Genomic DNA, 17,159 nt, shown 5'->3' with positions numbered 1-17,159 from the left:
CCTCAAAAGAAAAACTGAAATCACTTACCAGGTGATACTATGTTTTTAACACCAAAAAAATTTGGCTTAAGATAAAATAGATAACCCAGGAAATGATGACAAAAATATAGGCACACATTCCTTATATCTTGCATTTGACCTGGTAAACTTGAATTTGGATTTAAATTGTCATTCAACCGCAAGAATTGCATCCCGAAAATCTATGATTAAGATATTTCTGAAAATTACCAAATCAATCTTCAGCAAAACTTGGTGATAAGGAAAAAAACACAAACAGGGACCTTCCCTTTTTCAGTAAAAGGGCAAAAGTTTCCACATTCTTCTGGAGATAAATATAAAATGGGAAATCATGTCTCTCTGAACCTGGAAAAGTAAAACTAAAAACACCAAATGAACATAGTAGAACGATGACACATCTTCCCCACTATCTCACTTCCTACCAGGGGTCTTGACAGCCTGCCTATTCCTCTTCTTGACACCAGACTTGGAGACCTTGAGACTCCTGTGAACAACACTAAGCCTGGCAAGGGCTGCTTTCTTCAAATCGGGTCTATAGAAATTATCCGCCACCTGGAACAATTTACAATTAAAAAACAATTTAGCTAGTGCAGATATCAAAACTGTAGGAAACAAAATGCAACTTTGTGCCCTACAATGAGGGGAAAAAAAAAAGGCGAATCACAAAAATCCATATGTTTGACACAAGAGGGCTTAAAAGAAACATACTTTTCCAGATCATGCAGAACAATTTCAAACCATTAATTCTGTTATGATCGCATGATTTGTGCAGAAGAGAGAGCGTTTATGTTAAACCCGGGCTAGGAATTATAGACACTCATTAAACTGGATAAGTTATTACTTGAATGAGAGGCTCCAAACATAGTAAGATCATATCAAATGTACCAGAAAACATTGAAAGGCCATTTTCATTTTTCTTTTGTTCTCACTAAATTTGGGTCTTCAAATACCATGTCAATTTTCGGGTATAAAAGAGTGCTCAGAAGCCAAGCGTAACAATTGTATTTCATTGAAAATCCCACACAAAGTGGGATCTTCTTACGTGTTAGCTGCTCATCACTGCTAAAAAGTAACAAGGCGGCTGATTAACATGTTAACAACCGTGGCTACACAGATAATAAAATAGAGTTAACCTCTATTGCATTCAAGCATTATTGATATTAAGCATATTAATAATTCAACTCAAATAGCAATAGCTAAAACTAGAGCTCAGGATATGAAATTCGGAGGTACCTGATTGATAACAGCCTTGGCCACACGAGGAAACTCCTTCCTGATCACAGACTTGTGAAGCAAACTGGCGGGCTTGTTCTGCTTCTTCGTCTTAGTGGTGGCCAGCACCACAGACTGGTCTTTGCCTCCGGCCTGAATAGTCACCGTCTTCTTGTTCGCCAAGCCTAATTGAAGTTAAAACAACCGAAAATGAATTAAACGAGTCGTATTCCTAGGGTTTAAGTTTTTTTTTCTCGGGAAACAAACAGAGGGTAAGAAAATACCAGAATGCTTGTAGGAGTGGAGGTTGTAGAGGTTGTTGGGCTCCTTGCTGAATCGGACGCCGGCGTTGCCTCGGCCGAACTGCTTCACCAAGAAGGAGTTGTTCTTCTTCACGACCTCCCAGATCAATTGTCCTGGAACGGTAGCCATGGCACCTAGCTGCTGTAATCACAAAAATCACAAAAATCACAAAATATCAACGGCTCTGATTCATCCAAGACTAAAATGATTCAATATCAGCATGAGCTGATTCAATGGAGCGAGAAATGGAATCAGAGAGCGAGGGATCTTAGAGATGGTGAAGAACTTACTCTTGCAGGGAGAGAGCTTCTGTGTGTGAGAGAGGAGGAGGAGGCTTGGTGGGTTCACGAATAAGCTCAAGTATTTGGTTTATATAGTTCGTTTACAAAACCCTAGACACTAAAATGACAATGCTAAGGAAACTATATTTATATATTCACGAATATTAGTGTAACAAGTCCGGCCGTTTGGTCTAGTGGTATGATTCTTGCTTTGGGTGCAAGAGGTCCCGAGTTCGATTCTCGGAACGGCCCTTTTTGTAATTTTAATATGTTTTTCTAAGTTTAATTCATTCTTTCTTTTCTTTTTAATTATACATGTATCAAAGTTCACTTCATTTTATTAATGTATCAAGTCCGGCCGTTTGGTCTAGTGGTATGATTCTTGCTTTGGGTGCAAGAGTTCCCGAGTTCGATTCTCAGAACGGCCCTTTTTGTAATTTTAATATGTTTTTCTAAGTTTACTTCATTCTTTCTTTTCTTCTATATATATAAAGCAAAAGGCAGAGAATTGTGAAACATTCAAAATACCAGAAAATGCCCTTGGTTAATGCAAACATTAAGAATTGAAATTATTAATTAAATGAGGATAATATGGTAAATTCATACTTTTTCATATTAAAAAAAAATTAAAATTAAAAGAAAAATCAGATAATGGATCCTATTTTTATGGAACACAACTACTCATTATCTTTTTTACTTCTAAGATAAATTTAAATTTTTAAAAAAAAAGCCTCTCGCAAGCGCAGAAGCGCGTGCGGAGAGGCTAGTTTTTATTATACATGTATCAAAGTTCACTTCATTTTATTAATGTGTAATTTTAATATGTTTCCTAAGTTTACTTTTAGTCTTTCTTTTCTTTTTTATAATACATGTATCAAAGTTCACTTCATTTTATTAATGTATCAAGTTCGGCCGTTTGGTCTAGTGGTATGATTCTTGCTTTGGGTGCAAGAGGTCCCGAGTTCGATTCTCGGAACGGCCCTTTTTATATATTTTTTTATATAAGTGTTTTAAAAATAAAATAACTATTAAATAATTTACCAAAGTTTATTTATTTCAATTTTTTTTTTTTGCCACGCTGCTTGAAGAACCCATAAAAGCTACCCTGCTCAAGTTGCAAGCTTTAATTTTTAGAATCAAAGCGGCAGCCTTTTCTCTCTGCTCTACAGTTTCGTCGAACTCTCTCCGCCTCTCTCTCCGGCTGGTAAGGTTTCTCTTTCCCTTTGATTTCGAAATATATGAAGTTTCGTTGATGGGTTTAAAGATGAGAGTTTTGGATAGTTCAAATGCCTTTCCTTTCCTTTCTTTTCTTTTTTATTTGAAGTGTTTTGCGGGTGAAGCAATGGAAGACAACCTGATTGCAAGCGCGCACTCTTCTGCGTTCATAGAGTCAGAGGATTTGGAGGGCCAATCCAGCGAAATCGAAGGGTACGATTTCAATCAAGGCATAGACTACCCTCGACTCCTCAGCTCCATGCTTAACACTGGCTTCCAAGCCTCCAATCTCGGAGACGCCATTCAAGTCGTCAACCAAATGGTAAACTTTCTCTCACCAAGCCAACTTCATTGTCATTTAGTTTTTAACCAAACCCATCATTTTAATTGCACTGAAGCTAGATTGGAGCCTAGCAGACGAGGCTGTAGCTGAAGATTGCGGTGAGGACGAGGGGGATTTGAAGTACAGAAAGTCGGTGAAATGCAAGGTGTTTCTGGGTTTTACTTCGAATTTGGTTTCGTCTGGGATTAGAGACACGATTCGGTACTTGGTGGAGCACCGTATGGTGGATGTGGTGGTTACAACTGCTGGTGGCATAGAGGAAGATCTTATAAAATGCCTTGCGCCCACTTATAGAGGTGATTTCTCTTTAGCTGGAGCTCATTTGCGGTCGAAAGGCTTGAATCGTATCGGTAATTTGCTTGTTCCTAATGGTAACTACTGCAAGTTTGAGGATTGGATCATACCGATTTTCGACCAGATGTTGAAGGAACAAACTGAGCAGGCATGTATCTTAAAAAAGGATACTTTCTTTTCAAGTTAGTTTTTTCAATTTATGGGGTGTGTGTGATTGATATGGTTTTTTTTAGCAGAACATATTGTGGACACCGTCTAAATTGATTGCACGCTTGGGGAAGGAAATAAATGATCGACGTTCATATCTTTATTGGGCATACAAGGCAAGAAATCAACCAAATCGAGCATTTTATGTTTATCTCTTAAGCCTGTACATCATGTTGGTATTGTTTATTTTAAAGTCTAAATTTGGTTGGATAAATGTTACTGTTAGTTAGTAATGGGGTTGTGTTTCAAAATTATGCAAGAGTACTATTGGAATGTTTGGTATCTTCTACTTGTATCTATGAAAATAGCGGCAGTGATCTTTGCAGTAACATTTGGTGTATTTTTGTGGTTGTTTTCCAGAACAATATCCCAGTTTTCTGTCCAGGCTTAACAGATGGCTCACTGGGAGACATGTTGTACTTTCATTCTTTCCGCAGTCCAGGTCTGATCGTTGATGTAGTGCAAGGTATGCTGCTCGTTACCTTGTCATTGCAGCTGATAATTAACTTGGGAAAATGTAATCACAAGATAGCATGCCTTTGAACAGATATTAGGGCCATGAATGGCGAAGCTGTCCATGCAAATCCAAGGAAGACTGGAATGATCATTCTCGGAGGGGGCCTGCCCAAACATCACATTTGCAATGCCAACATGATGCGTAATGGTGCAGATTATGCTGTCTTCATCAATACTGCACAAGAGTTTGATGGGAGTGATTCTGGGGCTCGTCCGGATGAGGCTGTATCATGGGGGAAAATACGGGGTTCTGCTAAAACTGTTAAGGTATTACCTAACCTATGTCATATCTTCACTTTGCCCATTCCCTCTTAGCTCTCTTTTTTGTTTGCATTATAATATATATTTCTATCCACCAAATGCTAACCCTTCCAGAGTTTTATCCCTCTGTTTAATTTCCCTCCTTTTGATTGGTTGAACCAGGTACATTGCGATGCAACAATTGCTTTCCCTCTGCTGGTTGCTGAAACATTTGCCAAGAAAGCTGTCGAGACTATGACTTAATATAGTTTCATTGTGAAGATTGATTTATGATATTCAAGTAGTCGTGATGAAGCTGATAACTACTGGATGGGGCTCAGCAAACATGATAATTACCACATTTTATTTAAGGGTTTGCAAGATCCTATGTAGGATTAGGAATTCAGAAATTCACATTTTTCCCCCTGCGTTAGATTTGCTTACTTTTTTGTTTTGGTCTGTCGTAGAGGTTGAGATTACACATACTAGGGGAATTTACTCGTTATTTCTGATCATTTTATTCAAATTCAAGTTCGAACTCCTATATGAATGCCAAGTCCATTTACTTAAGAGGTATATGTCTCTCTTCTAGTTAGGCCAAAATTCTTGTCAAATTGTTATGTTCAACCAAATTATGCTTTTAAGCCATTCCTTCATGAAGATAAGAAATTTTCTTAGATGACCAATCTTTAAATTTTGGAACAATCCTCCCTTTTTAAATTATAATCATTTTTAGCTTGAATGGTTTGGACTTTGGTTTGCCATATCATTTGGGAACTCTGGAGATGAAGTTGTTCGTGCCTCATTAACAACTCTCGGATAAAGCAGAGATCACTACAGCAATAATTTATTTCATTAAAACTCCCGAGTTCAGAAAACTTATAATTCAAATCTCATTAGCAAAGGAAGATTGCCAAATGCTCAAGCTTAGACATGTAAGATTTCAACTTTCAAGCAAGAATCAGTGAATTCTCCTGCAAATTGTGATCCCATCACCCAAAGAAGCATGTGAAATTTGGACACGAGCATCAGCAGCAAGTAACTTGTTAAGCTCAATAGTCGCCTGTCTGCCTTGTTTCATGTATTCTGGAGTCGATTCCTCAGGCATTACAACTGTTCCTCCCCAGAGGGTGTTATCATAGACAACTATGCCACCCACCTTCAACAGCTTCATTAACCTCTCATGGTAATTCCAATAGTTCACCTTGTCGGCATCAATGAAAGCAAAGTCGAAACTGCCTTTATTTTCGTGCTGCAACATAATAACCGACGAGAAAATCAAAAGTCACAACTTTTGTTGTTTTCAGTTCAGCTGAAAAGAATGGTTTGAAATGCAAAATACTTGCATGTTCTAGTAGCTTATCAAGAACTGGTAGGGCCTCAGATTCAATGAAGTCAATTTTGTGTTGAACACCAGCTTTCTTTATGATTGGCAACCCTATTTGATCATATGCCTCACGATTCACATCTACCGCTACGATCTGCAATAAGGTATTCAGAACCATAAATAGTTTCAAATACATGGAAGTTCATTACTTACTAGCTTTCAGCATAATCTTTTATTATAGCCTCGCATGACAAATAAGCAAATTCAGAATTAGTAGTGGCAGACCTTGCCATCCTCAGGAATTGTAAGAGCTGTGAGGAGAAGAGAGTATCCGGTGAAAACACCAACTTCGATTGTCTTCTTTGCATCTACTAGCTTCAACAGCATAGTCATTAACTGACCTGCATCTGGTGCAGTAGCCATCTGAGACCTGAAAAATAACAAGCTTATTAATAATCCTATTTAATAGTTTTCACTCACTCACATGTCAAGTTATGGCTTGGTTATCAAGAAGCTTAATGAAACTTAAGATGCAGGACACCTTGGGATGTATATGATTTAATCAACATCATAAGCGCTAAGATAAGAAGGATGACAACCTTGGGTGGCTGGCAGTGGCAGCCCTTAGCTCCTTGAGAGGCTCCGGTTCACGGGGATATACACTAGTCTCCAAGATATACTGCCACATTTTCAAAATGAAATGTCAAAAAATTTAAACAGAAAAAGCATAACAAAAGTTGAGAGAACGTGTGGTACCTGATATAACTCATCACTCTGCAGCAGTCCCTTTTGTGCAGGATCTGATTCCTTTTTCAGGTTGTGCTCCATTTCTCTCCAAATATCTCACAATAGAGTTCTGATAGGCTGCAAGGAGGAAGAAGCTAATCCAAGAAATTCTACAAATCCAACAGTTAAGTTTAGAAGAGAATGATTAAAAATTAACAGGCTTATCTGTACAAAGGCAGAGCACAATTGCAACTCAACTTCAATGGCATCAAGAACAGAGTCACAGGGCCCTATACAAGAATCCCAAAGTTTTGAGTATCAAACTACCACCTTTCAACCTTTTTAGAGTGTCCATGAAGGGTGAAAAGTCTATGAGTACTTTGTGGTTCACAAAATCAAATGCCAACATAGTAAATTTTTATGAACAGATAAAAATCAGACTCAACAGATAAACCCAACTCCTGTGAATTTGACAAACTGTGTGATCATTCTCACATCGACTTTCATCAACCTAGTAAACCCATATGCCCATTTATTTACCGCTCATCAATCTCTCAAAGACAAAGTTACCATCTAGGCTACAAGTATTCAGGGTATGTATCATTTCTTCCTCAACCTAAGAGTCTGCAATATATTCATTGAAAAGAAAGTATAAAAATCTCAAGTCTGAACCTTCATGCATAGTAAACAAACAATTGACACTACGCTTATGCAATAAATTTCACTGAGAAAGGGAAAGAGATATGGAGAAAGAGAGAACCCGATGAAAACGGAAGGTCGAGTCTTGGCCTTTGAATTTGCTGCGACGGTGAACCGAAACACATCAAATCATAAATGAGCAAAAAGTGTCTTTGATGAGTTGGGAATTTTCCGACCCCACCAACCACTTTTGACTTATTTTCCATTGCCGTTCAATTTTCTTTTTCAACTGCATGCTGGCTGTTATACGACCGTACTAAAGTGTACGACATTCTTTGACTTGCCGTTGCCGCTCTTTTTTGAGAGAAGAACAAGTAACGTTAAATGGCCCTGTCTTGACCGTTTATTGCTATAGAGTCTTTGTGCATTGCAGCCAAATAAAAAGTCCAAAACTTTAACTTCTATATAACAATTTTTTTTGTTTGCCAAAATTTGGAAGGAGAGGAGGGAAAACTCACACACACGGGTATCACGAGAGCTTGAACCCAGGACCACTTGGAAGCACGCTAAGATCCTGGGTCAATCCAACTGACACCCAATTGGTAACTTCTGTATAACAATTGATGCGGCAGTGTTGGTTTATATTTGAGAAAGCATTTGGTGATTGTAGATTGTAATGTCTTTTTTCCTGAGTTTTGGATGTGTTCAAGTCAGCAAGGCTGTGATGAATGGGACTTGAGTTTTGAAAAAAGTTTGCAATTTGAATAACTAAACATGACTCTTTAATATATTGAGTTCTTGATCAATCACTTCACTTGCTCAACATTGTCATTTTTATGAACTGGGTGATTTTATTTCATCTCAATTCTCGACTGAGGTTTATAAAGTAGTTTCTTAACAGAACTAATCTGATTAAGTACATATGATATTCATATCGACTTTCTGACTCAACTTGATGATCAGCATATGCGCCTGCAGATTGTGATCCCATCACCCAATGGAACTTGGGAAATTTCAACGTTTGTGTCTGCAGAAACCAATTTGTTAAACTCAATTGCACACAGCCTCCACTCCCTTTTGGCCTCTGGAACATCCTCTTCAGGCCAAGCAACTGTTCCTCCCCAGAGTGTGTTGTCATACATGAGTATCCCACCAACCTTAATCAGTTTCATTAGCCTTTGATGGTAGTTCCAATAGTTGTTCTTGTCCGCGTCAACAAAAGCAAAGTCGAAACTCCCTTCCTTCTCTGGCTGCAGTACAACATGCACGAAGCATCACCAATCTTCGAATAGTTGAAGTTGAAAAGAAAACAAATAGAGTCAAATACAAAGTAGCAATTTTTTCTCTGCTTACATCTTCTAAGAATTTGTCGAGAATAGGCAGAGCTTGGGACTCAACGAAGTCAATTTTGTGTTCCACACCGGCTTTTTTTATAACTGGTAAGCCTATTTCGTATGTTTTTCGGTTAATGTCTATGGCTGTAATCTGCATTCATGCATTATAAACTATAAAGCATAAGTCTTTTGTTGTTGTTATATCAGTTGAATTGGATATATGGACCAAGTTACCAACCTTGCCATCATCAGGAATTGTAAGAGCTGTGAGGAGAAGAGAGTAGCCAGTAAAAACTCCAATTTCAATTGCTTTTTTTGGGTTCACCAGTTTCAAGAGAAAGGTCATTAGCTGACCTGCGTCAGGTGCAGTCCCCATGAAAGCCCTGCACAAGAAAGAATGGTTGGACCATAAGATGGTTCTAAAAAAGACATGTTTAAATGTTGTAATTTTACAGTTTTGCTGCACCTTCATTTTTGAAATCTAGAGACTTACATTGGGTGGTTTGCTGTAGCAATTCTCAGTTCCTTGAGAGGATTTGGTTCTCTTGGGTACACACTAGTCTTCAGTATGTACTGCCATTTCAATTGGAACAGGCAGTTTAATTGTTAATATCATGCATAAATTGACAAGTTTATTCAAATTAAGCAGACCCTATATGCAGAGTTACCTCATGTAACTCCTGGCTCTGCAACACAGTTGGGTTTTTCCTACTCACTGGCTTTCTTGTATTTTCCATTGCCTCCAATGCACAATAATTCTAAAAATCCTCCTGCATAAAGCAATTTTAGAATAGTACTTGAGGCAACCATGAGATTAATGAAAGGAAAAGAAAACCACCAAATATAATTTTCACATGGTTGCAAATTGATATGGAAATTACTCTGATCCAGAGATAAACCCAAAATGTGTCTGGATTGAAGTTCTGAATAGATACTAACAACACTAAACTTATGAGGTTTTTGTCTCACCTTTGAGATTGTAACACTTTTTCTTTTTCCTTTTTATAAGCTCTTGTAAGTTGGTTTTGCCTCACAAGCTTTTTGTTTTAACTTTTTATTTATCTATTACTATTACTTGGTTAGGTAAAGCACTTTTCACCCTAGCTTGTCTCAGTTGGGACCTCACACGCTTTAGGCCTTCTCCAACCATGGCTGTAGGCCCCAAAATGTGTAAAACTGATCTTTAGTTGTGGGCCGAAAAAAATTAGGCCAAATTTTGAGGGTCATATTTAGCTCTCCAATATATTAATTTTTTAAAGCATAGTATATGGCTAAATTTTTCCATCTTCAGTCACAGATTGCTATATTTTATTATTTTGAGAGAAACTATGGTACAATATTCATACATTCCACTACTATGTTGTTTTGTGGTTTGTTTTTTTATGGTGTTGTGTGGCTTGTTTTTATTTAGGAGTTATGTGGCTTGTTTTCATTTAGGAGTTGTGACACTATAACGGTGTGTTGTAATTTTTTTTCATGGTTAGAGACTATGATATAAATTGAGGTTGACAACTTGTTTTCATAAAATTTTAATTGAAAATTTAAAAGTTACAAAGGCTTGTGAAAAAATTGATGCACTTTCCAAAAGGTTCTGACCGTTCACCGCTAACTGACGTTAGTGCGTCTTTAATAGCAACCCTTGGATATATGTTTGTTAATTTCTAGTTGCACGAACTGATCTCATGATCATGCCCACATGTGATTCTTCCTCCTGTTAGGTAGCACATGCGATGGGCCCACAAAATAAATTTGGCTTGTGAGAATGACTAAATGGCTAAATGTGGCCCTCAAAATTCGCCCTAAATTTTTTTTTGACCCACGGCTGGAGATGGCCTAAGCTATTCTCCCATGGCCTAAATGAAAACAAGCCACACAACACCATAAATGAAAACAAACCACACAACAACATAATAATGGAATGTATGAATGTTGTACCATAGTTTTTCTCAAAATAATAAAATATGGTGGGCCCTAAAATATAGCCATTCGTGGCTAGAGATAAAAAAATTTGGCCATACACTATTTTTTTTTAAATTAATATTTGAATGGCTAAATTGTAGCCTGGGTCTACATTTGCCCTATGACTGTCTTCCTAGGAAAATGTTGTTGAAAAACGTATGCCTTTTTTTTTTAATAAATCTTTTACAATAAAACCATTTGAACAATATTTTTTAGCCACAATTTAACATGGCCAAAACAAACCAACCATCTTGGTGAGATATGTAAGCAGTAATGTAATTGGCAGATATGATCCTTTTTTTTTTTTGATCAAAGTGAGATATGATCCTTATAGCATAGTATTGGATATTCTCCTTAAATTCTAATTCTCATAAAATTTAAAACAAAGAGAAACGGAAAAATGTTTTATTACATAACTCTTATCATCATATTTGCAATATAATGGTCTAAAAATGAAAAAATAAAAAATAAACGACTCAATTTTGACACGAAAGTTACATATAACCATCAACCCTTACTTGACGATCATCAAAAATTCAAGTATGTCAAAGAATAGCAAACCTTTTGTGATAATCACATCAAAATGTATCCTATATTACTATGTGCAAATAACTATATCTATTGTCGATTCCGCCGGAGGGCCATAAACTTGGCAATTATGTCATCGGAGTCGGGAAGCTTTGGGTGGACATGAGAAGCTTTCTCCTTTGGTGCACTCTCCACTGTAGAACCTGATGATTTTGGAGTTTCAGTGCTCCGTGCTGTTGCAATCTTTGGAGAAAGACTGGATGATTGCTCCCTTGGAAATGACTTTGAAGTCTCTACATGCGTAGAGGACCTCTTGGATTCTGGTATTGGTTTAGAAGCTGCTTGTTCTGCTGGTCTATGTTGCTCCTGACTTCCTGGGCGCATTGAACTCTTCGTCTGGGACAAGGGCCTTTGTAGAGTTTCAGTGGCATAGGAGGGGTTTCCGTATGACTTTGAAGTCTCTATGGGTGAGGACCTCTTGGATTCTGCAATTGGTTTAGGAGCTGCTTCTTCTGCTGGTCTATGCCACTCCTGACTTCCTGGGCGTTCTGAGCTCTTGGTTTGGGATGATGGCTTTGGTAGAGTTTCAGTGGCATAGGAACTCCTCGAAGAGGGGTTTCCATATGACTTTGAAGTCTCTACAGGAGAGGACCTCTTGGAATCTGGAATTGGTTTAGGAGCTGCTTCCTCTGCTGGTCTATGCCACTCCTGACTTCCTGGGCGTTCTGAGCTCTTGGTCTGGGACAAGGGCTTTGGTACAGTTTCAGTGGCATAGGAACTTCGTGAAGAGGGGTTTCCATATGAATTTGAAGTCTCTAAGGGTGAGGACCTCTTGGATTCTGGAATTGGTTTCGGAGCTACTTCTTCTGCTGGTCTATGCCACTCCTGACTACCTGGGCGTTCTGAGCTCTTGGTCTGGGACAAGGGCTTTGGTACAGTTTCAGTGGCATAGGAACTCCTTGAAGAGGGGTTTCTGTATGACTTTGAAGTCTCTACAGGCGAGGACCTCTGGGATTCTGGTATTGGTTCAGGAGCTGCTTGTTCTGCGGGTCTGTTCCACTCCCGACTCCTTGACACGTCAGAAACAACTGTTGTCTTTGAGCTAGAACTTCTAACAGAATTTGAAGAAGAGGGCTGTGTCCTTCTAGATAGTTTAGCACTTGGACGAGCATTGCTAGTGGAAATCTTTGTGAGAAGATCTTCCTCACCTTCGCTATCCTCTGAATCAAAGAAACCAAACGTGGATTTTGAGATTGCCTTTACTTCAGATCCCAATTTTTTATTGAATGGGTCTTTACTACTGCTAACAATTCCATGTGACAGTTCATCCTCTGAAGAATCATCATCGGGAGCAATATATGAGACTTGGGTTCTTCTGCTTCGTTCTTTAATCAGTTTAGTGCTCCCTTGCAGATTATTTGGCTCTTGACTAGAAGTACCAGAAACAATGGAAGTCCTGACTTTCGGAGAATGGGAAGGTTGCTCAACCTTAGTATCCTTAGTGACTTGTTCGACAAACAAAGAGTTTCCCGATGGTTTCCTGGTATACGGTGGATGCTTATACCCCTTATTCCGCAGGCCACCTGTCAAAGTCCCATAGTTCAACTCATTGTCAGTGTCGCTTACACAACTACACCCCTCTGAAACCTCACTATCTTTCACAGTTTGAGGCAACTGTAGTGTTTGAAAATCTTCCTTAACATTTGAGTCTAATCCAGATTTCATTAGCCCTCGAGATGGCTGACCAGTAGGCAATTCATCATAATCAAACTTTTCCTCCGAGGCAGTGCTATTTTCAACTCCTTGGCTTCTCTCAGACTGTACATCAATGGAGTTCAAATTAAGAGATGAAGGCAGTAACCATGACTTTTGATTAGAACCCAAATTTAACTCCTCTGAAGATGAAGATCCAAATGACCTATGTCTTGCACTATGGCTCTGTCCAGAAGAAAATTTAGAAACTGTGCTCTGGGAAAGCTTAGACTTGTCTAACTCCTCTTCACTGTCTGAACTTGGGCCATCTGAAGCATCAAAAGCAACAGGCAACAAGTCATTTGGTTGTGAAGAAGCCACAGAACCTGTCAAGTTTTCCAAAAAAACAGGAGGGGAGTGCTGCATCGATGAAGAACTTAATTGTGAAGTGGACTTAAATTGTACTTCATCAGTCTGATGTTTAGAGCTCCAATCATTTAAATGAGCTGAAGAAGAAGATGAGTTTCTATTGGGAGAAGGAAAATAAAAACTAGATTCTTGGCCCTTGAAGTCCTCCACTTCAAATTTATATTTATCATCATCTGAACCAGAGTCATCAAAAACCAAAGCAGCATTTCCATAAGAATTCATTTGCTTTGTGCTCTGAAAGATGTTAGCATCACTAACAAAAGAATCCTCACCCAGGCCAGTGGAAACATTTACGTGATCATTACTTGAATTTCTTGAATGAGACCTGGCAGATTGTTCTCCAGTCCTCGTATCTCCTGAATAAGAAATATGATCATTCCCTCTCAAAACATCCTCCTGATCATCACTACCAAAACTTGAATTAGATTGGGAGGCAGGCCTACTAGATTTCTCTTCAGATCTCATATCGCCAAAATAAGAAATATTATCAGGTTTCTTTGCTGTTTGCATCTCACTCAAATACATATCAACGTTGCTGGACTGTCTCTTTGTACTCACTTCACCTATAGAATTAGATTGGGAGGAACGCCTGCTAGATTTCTCTTCCGATCCCATATCGCCAAAATAAGAAACATTATCAGATTCCCTTCCAGTTTGCATCTCACTAGCATACACATCAATGTTGCTGGACTGTCTCTTCGTACTCACTTCACCTATAGAATTAGATTGGGAGGAACGCCTGCTAGATTTCTCTTCCGATCCCATATCGCCAAAATAAGAAACATTATCAGATTCCCTTCCAGTTTGCATCTCACTAGCATACACATCAGTGTTGCTGGACTGTCTCTTTGTACTCACTTCACCTATAGAGTCACGTTTCTCAGGTTCAGATGACTTCCTTTGAGGATATTGATCTTGCATTTGGTGACTATTCAGTGAAGGATCATTGTTAATGGAAGTTCTACTAGATGTTAAAGAAGCTGACTGGCTAAATTTATCCCGTGATTCTGAAGAATGTTGCCTTGAAAGTTCTGCAGCTGCTCTGGCAGCCATGCTTGCCATTTCTGCTGATTCAGCAGCTGCCTGCGCTGCAGAGGCAGCATCCTTAAAGTTCATGTTCCAATTCTGCCTACCCGTTGAAGAAGCATTTCCGTCCCTATGAAATGAATGCCTATTTTCCGTCCCATCAGTTCTATTTCCTGTATGTAAATATCCAATTAAGAATGAGACTAAAGAGAAATTCAAAATAACACTAGAAAATACTAAAACTTAATAAATCACCACCTTCCAGTGACTATTGATGTACCTGAAGATCTCACTTCTGGATGAAATGTGTCAGATGTGGTTGCTTTGTTGGAAGAAACATTTGAAGAAGCAGAATCCTGGAAGCGAGGTGAAGATCTTGCACTCTGCTGATTAAAGTTCATGGATACATCATGATTCTCATAACTTTGAGGCGGAACCTGAACATTAGAAGGTTCCTTGACATCATGATTAGGTGGAGGTGGACCACGCGGAGGTTCCACATGAATTTTACTGGCCGAGCCAAAAGTATTTGGTCCATTCTGCACAAATGTAACAAAATTCCTTTTTGCCTTAAATAATGAAATGTAATACGACCCAGATGAATCTATAGTTTTATGTTATCTATGCAATATCAAGCAATGAATGAACCAGGCTAGAGCTGAACCAATCTTACCAGCAGGTCCTCCGGAGGCTTGGACTCTTTCTCTTCAAATGATTCAGGATCCCATTTGACGTTATGTTCCTCTGCAATTGCAGCCAAGATTTTCATCTTCGTAGGGCCGTCAGGTGATTTGGCAGATAATTTCTCCACTAACTGAGACAATAACATAAAAAAAAATTATCAATAAAACTAATCTGCTGACTTTTGACAGAATTCATCCAGCCATCTCCAATGTGACCCATTTAGTTTCCATGTTCAAACTATCCGCGGAAATTGAACAGGTATATGAACATACCATGCGATTTACGCCACAATCCGGGCGCAATTCAACAGCTCCAGAGATAAACTCCTTTCCATATTTAGCAGTGAAATGCTTGCGAACATCCATGAGTTCTGGTATGTCTGCACATCTTGGAGATGCAAATACTACACTAGTAATTGCTTCCTTCAGATCAATGGGGCAGTTTCTGTAACATATTAAACAAATCAACACAACCCAAGCACTTTTAAAGCAAGAATTGAAAAATACAATATTGAAAGCAGTATAACCATATCACTTATTCTATGATGATAATATGGAAAAACCAGACAGTAAAATATTCTAAACTCCAAATCCTTAGTTACAGAAACACAGAAATACCTGTAGCTTTATGAATCTTAAAATGAGCAATATTAAAGCAAGCACTGAAAAATGAGCACTGACGCGTAACAAAGTAATGCTAAATTTAAACACAAAAGCACATGCACGAACAAAGATGACAAAACTATTGGATTTACGTACTTTTGTGACTCAATCATAGGCAAGCGCGCTGCAATAAGTTCGCAATATATCTCAATAAGTTCATATGCTGCCTTCGTCTTCTCTTCCCTGAGGACATGTTCAACCTGAGATACAGGATGCACGTAAAAGTCATCAAAAAAGTGTATGTTATCACACTGGAAATTCAACAAGTAGGGGCTGCTACTAAGACAGTCATCAAATAAAAACACGTAGGGCGAGAAGTTTCGTTTCTTCTATATTACTCTTTGGCCTTTCATGAGTGCACCACAGTTGAAATTGGCAAAACTGTGAGTTGCTTGCCCATTCAAACCATTTCAGACGACATATTAAGAGAATAAAACATATCAATGCCTTCCTAAAATGCATATTGATGATAGAGCAGGTCCTCCAAATTAAATGAAATAGGACCATATCCATGAAGAAGCATAGTGTGTATGTACTATAAATCTCCGGTTATAATAGAACAAAAAACAAAAAACAAAACTTGATTGCAAAAGCAGAGTTGTTGAAGGATCAACGACAAACCCGAATTCTAGCAGTCCGTTCCTGACCAGTCTCAAGTAATTGGGCTAATTCCCTCTTTATCTGCTTCACTTGTGCATCTTTCTTGTTCTTCAATAGCTTTATCCGAGAAACCGCAAGCTTTAACGACGTTTTGCTGCATCGACACCAATCAAACCCACCAAATTCATCAATAAAACAGTAAAATTTCAATACATAACACAAATTTGCGGTAACAAATACTTGAAACTCCGCAGCAGCAGAGTCAACCGCACAGGAATCATTGTACAAGTACAAAACTCTGTTTCAAATTTTCTTTCTTCTCCTATGATTCTCGGAAACCAAACAGGCCGCTAATAATATTTATAAATTTAGAAAGGAAAAAAAAGGAGAAAAATTACCATTTGGCTGGCTTGAAGCTCCTGTGAAGCATGGTGAATTCAGAATTGAGATTCTTCAAAACCAAAGCTTTGAACTTTCGAAGTTATATGATCTTCTGATTAATTTTCCTCGGCGCCCAAGAAACCCAGACGGGCTATTGATTCGGGTGAAGCGTGTGATAATATAACAATGGAAGTTTCTGATTGTAGAATTTAGTAAAAGCAAAAGAAGGATCTTACAAAGAAAGGCACACGGTATTGAAATTTCGTGGAAAAGGAAAACGAAGACTTTCCCCTTCTCCTTAATCACACGGAAAGGAAACGAGTGATTAAGTTTGGGTGTGGAAGGGTGCAGGAAACAAACAATGAGAGGCTGACCTTGTAGCCTTTATATGTTTGACTGACTTTGTTTTCTTTTTTTCCTTTTTTTTTTTCTTTTTTTAAGTTTCTTCTTTTGTCCTGTGAATAAAATAATCCAAAATTTGTTGTCCTGTTCTTTTTAGTATTTTGGTAGTAAACTCTCTTGTCATGATGTTCTTTCCTTCCT

The 17,159-nt window shown here is 38.3% G+C and overlaps 5 protein-coding genes and 4 non-coding genes across 12 annotated transcripts; 4 read left to right on the top strand and 5 right to left on the bottom strand.

Moving 5' to 3' along the window:
- Positions 1-185: 185 nt before the first annotated feature.
- Positions 186-1,927, bottom strand: LOC110751125 (Ribosomal L28e protein family). Of its 2 annotated transcripts, none has more exons than XM_021951553.2 (4): positions 1,824-1,927; positions 1,515-1,674; positions 1,252-1,415; positions 186-570 (listed from the first exon to the last, which is right to left on the bottom strand). In XM_021951553.2, exons 2-4 carry the CDS (start codon positions 1,660-1,662, stop codon positions 430-432), a joined length of 453 nt encoding a protein of 150 aa, XP_021807245.1. In that variant the 5' UTR covers positions 1,663-1,674; positions 1,824-1,927; the 3' UTR covers positions 186-429. The 2 variants fall into 2 exon arrangements, with proteins under 2 accessions (XP_021807245.1, XP_021807247.1); XM_021951555.2 differs by having other exon boundaries at positions 1,515-1,671; positions 1,824-1,921.
- On the bottom strand, positions 993-1,084 carry LOC148293396 (small nucleolar RNA R24). The gene has a single exon (XR_015825995.1). It is a non-coding gene; the product is annotated as a small nucleolar RNA R24 (small nucleolar RNA).
- Positions 1,928-1,994: 67 nt separating the features above from the next.
- Positions 1,995-2,066, top strand: TRNAP-UGG (transfer RNA proline (anticodon UGG)). The gene has a single exon. It is a non-coding gene; the product is annotated as a tRNA-Pro (tRNA).
- A 104-nt stretch (positions 2,067-2,170) lies between these two features.
- TRNAP-UGG (transfer RNA proline (anticodon UGG)) lies at positions 2,171-2,242 on the top strand. The gene has a single exon. It is a non-coding gene; the product is annotated as a tRNA-Pro (tRNA).
- Positions 2,243-2,724: 482 nt separating this feature from the next.
- On the top strand, positions 2,725-2,796 carry TRNAP-UGG (transfer RNA proline (anticodon UGG)). The gene has a single exon. It is a non-coding gene; the product is annotated as a tRNA-Pro (tRNA).
- Positions 2,797-2,896: 100 nt separating this feature from the next.
- On the top strand, positions 2,897-5,199 carry DHS (deoxyhypusine synthase). Of its 2 annotated transcripts, none has more exons than XM_021951360.2 (7): positions 2,897-3,018; positions 3,139-3,351; positions 3,428-3,814; positions 3,903-3,989; positions 4,234-4,339; positions 4,421-4,656; positions 4,813-5,199. In XM_021951360.2, exons 2-7 carry the CDS (start codon positions 3,157-3,159, stop codon positions 4,891-4,893), a joined length of 1,092 nt encoding a protein of 363 aa, XP_021807052.1. In that variant the 5' UTR covers positions 2,897-3,018; positions 3,139-3,156; the 3' UTR covers positions 4,894-5,199. The 2 variants fall into 2 exon arrangements, with proteins under 2 accessions (XP_021807052.1, XP_021807050.1); XM_021951358.2 differs by having other exon boundaries at positions 2,908-3,018; positions 3,155-3,351.
- A 265-nt stretch (positions 5,200-5,464) lies between these two features.
- Positions 5,465-7,581, bottom strand: LOC110750978 (S-adenosyl-L-methionine-dependent methyltransferases superfamily protein). Of its 2 annotated transcripts, XM_021951382.2 has the most exons (7): positions 7,443-7,486; positions 6,941-6,972; positions 6,713-6,852; positions 6,556-6,635; positions 6,242-6,386; positions 5,976-6,110; positions 5,465-5,881 (listed from the first exon to the last, which is right to left on the bottom strand). In XM_021951382.2, exons 3-7 carry the CDS (start codon positions 6,782-6,784, stop codon positions 5,591-5,593), a joined length of 723 nt encoding a protein of 240 aa, XP_021807074.1. In that variant the 5' UTR covers positions 6,785-6,852; positions 6,941-6,972; positions 7,443-7,486; the 3' UTR covers positions 5,465-5,590. The 2 variants fall into 2 exon arrangements, with proteins under 2 accessions (XP_021807074.1, XP_021807073.1); XM_021951381.2 differs by lacking the exon at positions 6,941-6,972 and having other exon boundaries at positions 7,443-7,581.
- A 505-nt stretch (positions 7,582-8,086) lies between these two features.
- LOC110751137 (putative caffeoyl-CoA O-methyltransferase At4g26220) lies at positions 8,087-9,620 on the bottom strand. Its single transcript, XM_021951568.2, has 6 exons — positions 9,537-9,620; positions 9,324-9,425; positions 9,149-9,228; positions 8,894-9,038; positions 8,675-8,806; positions 8,087-8,571 (listed from the first exon to the last, which is right to left on the bottom strand). Exons 2-6 carry the CDS (start codon positions 9,390-9,392, stop codon positions 8,281-8,283), a joined length of 717 nt encoding a protein of 238 aa, XP_021807260.1. The 5' UTR covers positions 9,393-9,425; positions 9,537-9,620; the 3' UTR covers positions 8,087-8,280.
- A 1,383-nt stretch (positions 9,621-11,003) lies between these two features.
- LOC110751022 (Regulator of Vps4 activity in the MVB pathway protein) lies at positions 11,004-16,881 on the bottom strand. The gene is made up of 7 exons (XM_021951442.2): positions 16,634-16,881; positions 16,257-16,389; positions 15,732-15,835; positions 15,246-15,417; positions 14,963-15,103; positions 14,570-14,828; positions 11,004-14,462 (listed from the first exon to the last, which is right to left on the bottom strand). Exons 1-7 carry the CDS (start codon positions 16,663-16,665, stop codon positions 11,233-11,235), a joined length of 4,071 nt encoding a protein of 1,356 aa, XP_021807134.2. The 5' UTR covers positions 16,666-16,881; the 3' UTR covers positions 11,004-11,232.
- Positions 16,882-17,159: the final 278 nt, after the last annotated feature.

This window comes from Prunus avium, chromosome 7, assembly GCF_965620075.1.
Source record: "Prunus avium chromosome 7, drPruAviu1.hap1.1, whole genome shotgun sequence".
Lineage (NCBI taxonomy): Eukaryota > Viridiplantae > Streptophyta > Magnoliopsida > Rosales > Rosaceae > Prunus > Prunus avium.
The sequence above is the reverse complement of the archived record's forward strand: the minus strand, read 5'-3'. Positions and strand labels throughout refer to the sequence as shown.

Coding starts and splice junctions, on each gene's coding strand:
- LOC110751125 (XM_021951553.2), bottom strand. CDS start 1,662: ATGGCTACCGTTCCAGGACAATTGATCTGGGAGGTCGTGAAGAAGAAC. Junction 1,416..1,514: donor CCACTCCTACAAGCATTCTG/GTATTTTCTTAC, acceptor AACTTCAATTAG/GCTTGGCGAACAAGAAGACG. Junction 571..1,251: donor CCAAGGCTGTTATCAATCAG/GTACCTCCGAAT, acceptor AAATTGTTCCAG/GTGGCGGATAATTTCTATAG.
- LOC110751137 (XM_021951568.2), bottom strand. CDS start 9,392: ATGGAAAATACAAGAAAGCCAGTGAGTAGGAAAAACCCAACTGTGTTG. Junction 9,229..9,323: donor AGAGCCAGGAGTTACATGAG/GTAACTCTGCAT, acceptor TTGAAATGGCAG/TACATACTGAAGACTAGTGT. Junction 8,807..8,893: donor CAATTCCTGATGATGGCAAG/GTTGGTAACTTG, acceptor GCATGAATGCAG/ATTACAGCCATAGACATTAA.
- LOC110750978 (XM_021951381.2), bottom strand. CDS start 6,784: ATGGAGCACAACCTGAAAAAGGAATCAGATCCTGCACAAAAGGGACTG. Junction 6,636..6,712: donor AGAGTGATGAGTTATATCAG/GTACCACACGTT, acceptor AAAATGTGGCAG/TATATCTTGGAGACTAGTGT. Junction 6,111..6,241: donor CAATTCCTGAGGATGGCAAG/GTCTGCCACTAC, acceptor ACCTTATTGCAG/ATCGTAGCGGTAGATGTGAA.
- LOC110751022 (XM_021951442.2), bottom strand. CDS start 16,665: ATGCTTCACAGGAGCTTCAAGCCAGCCAAATG. Junction 15,104..15,245: donor ATTGTGGCGTAAATCGCATG/GTATGTTCATAT, acceptor TTATTGTCTCAG/TTAGTGGAGAAATTATCTGC. Junction 14,829..14,962: donor AGCCTCCGGAGGACCTGCTG/GTAAGATTGGTT, acceptor ACATTTGTGCAG/AATGGACCAAATACTTTTGG.
- DHS (XM_021951360.2), top strand. CDS start 3,157: ATGGAAGACAACCTGATTGCAAGCGCGCACTCTTCTGCGTTCATAGAG. Junction 3,990..4,233: donor ATCTTTATTGGGCATACAAG/GCAAGAAATCAA, acceptor GTTGTTTTCCAG/AACAATATCCCAGTTTTCTG. Junction 4,657..4,812: donor GTTCTGCTAAAACTGTTAAG/GTATTACCTAAC, acceptor TGGTTGAACCAG/GTACATTGCGATGCAACAAT.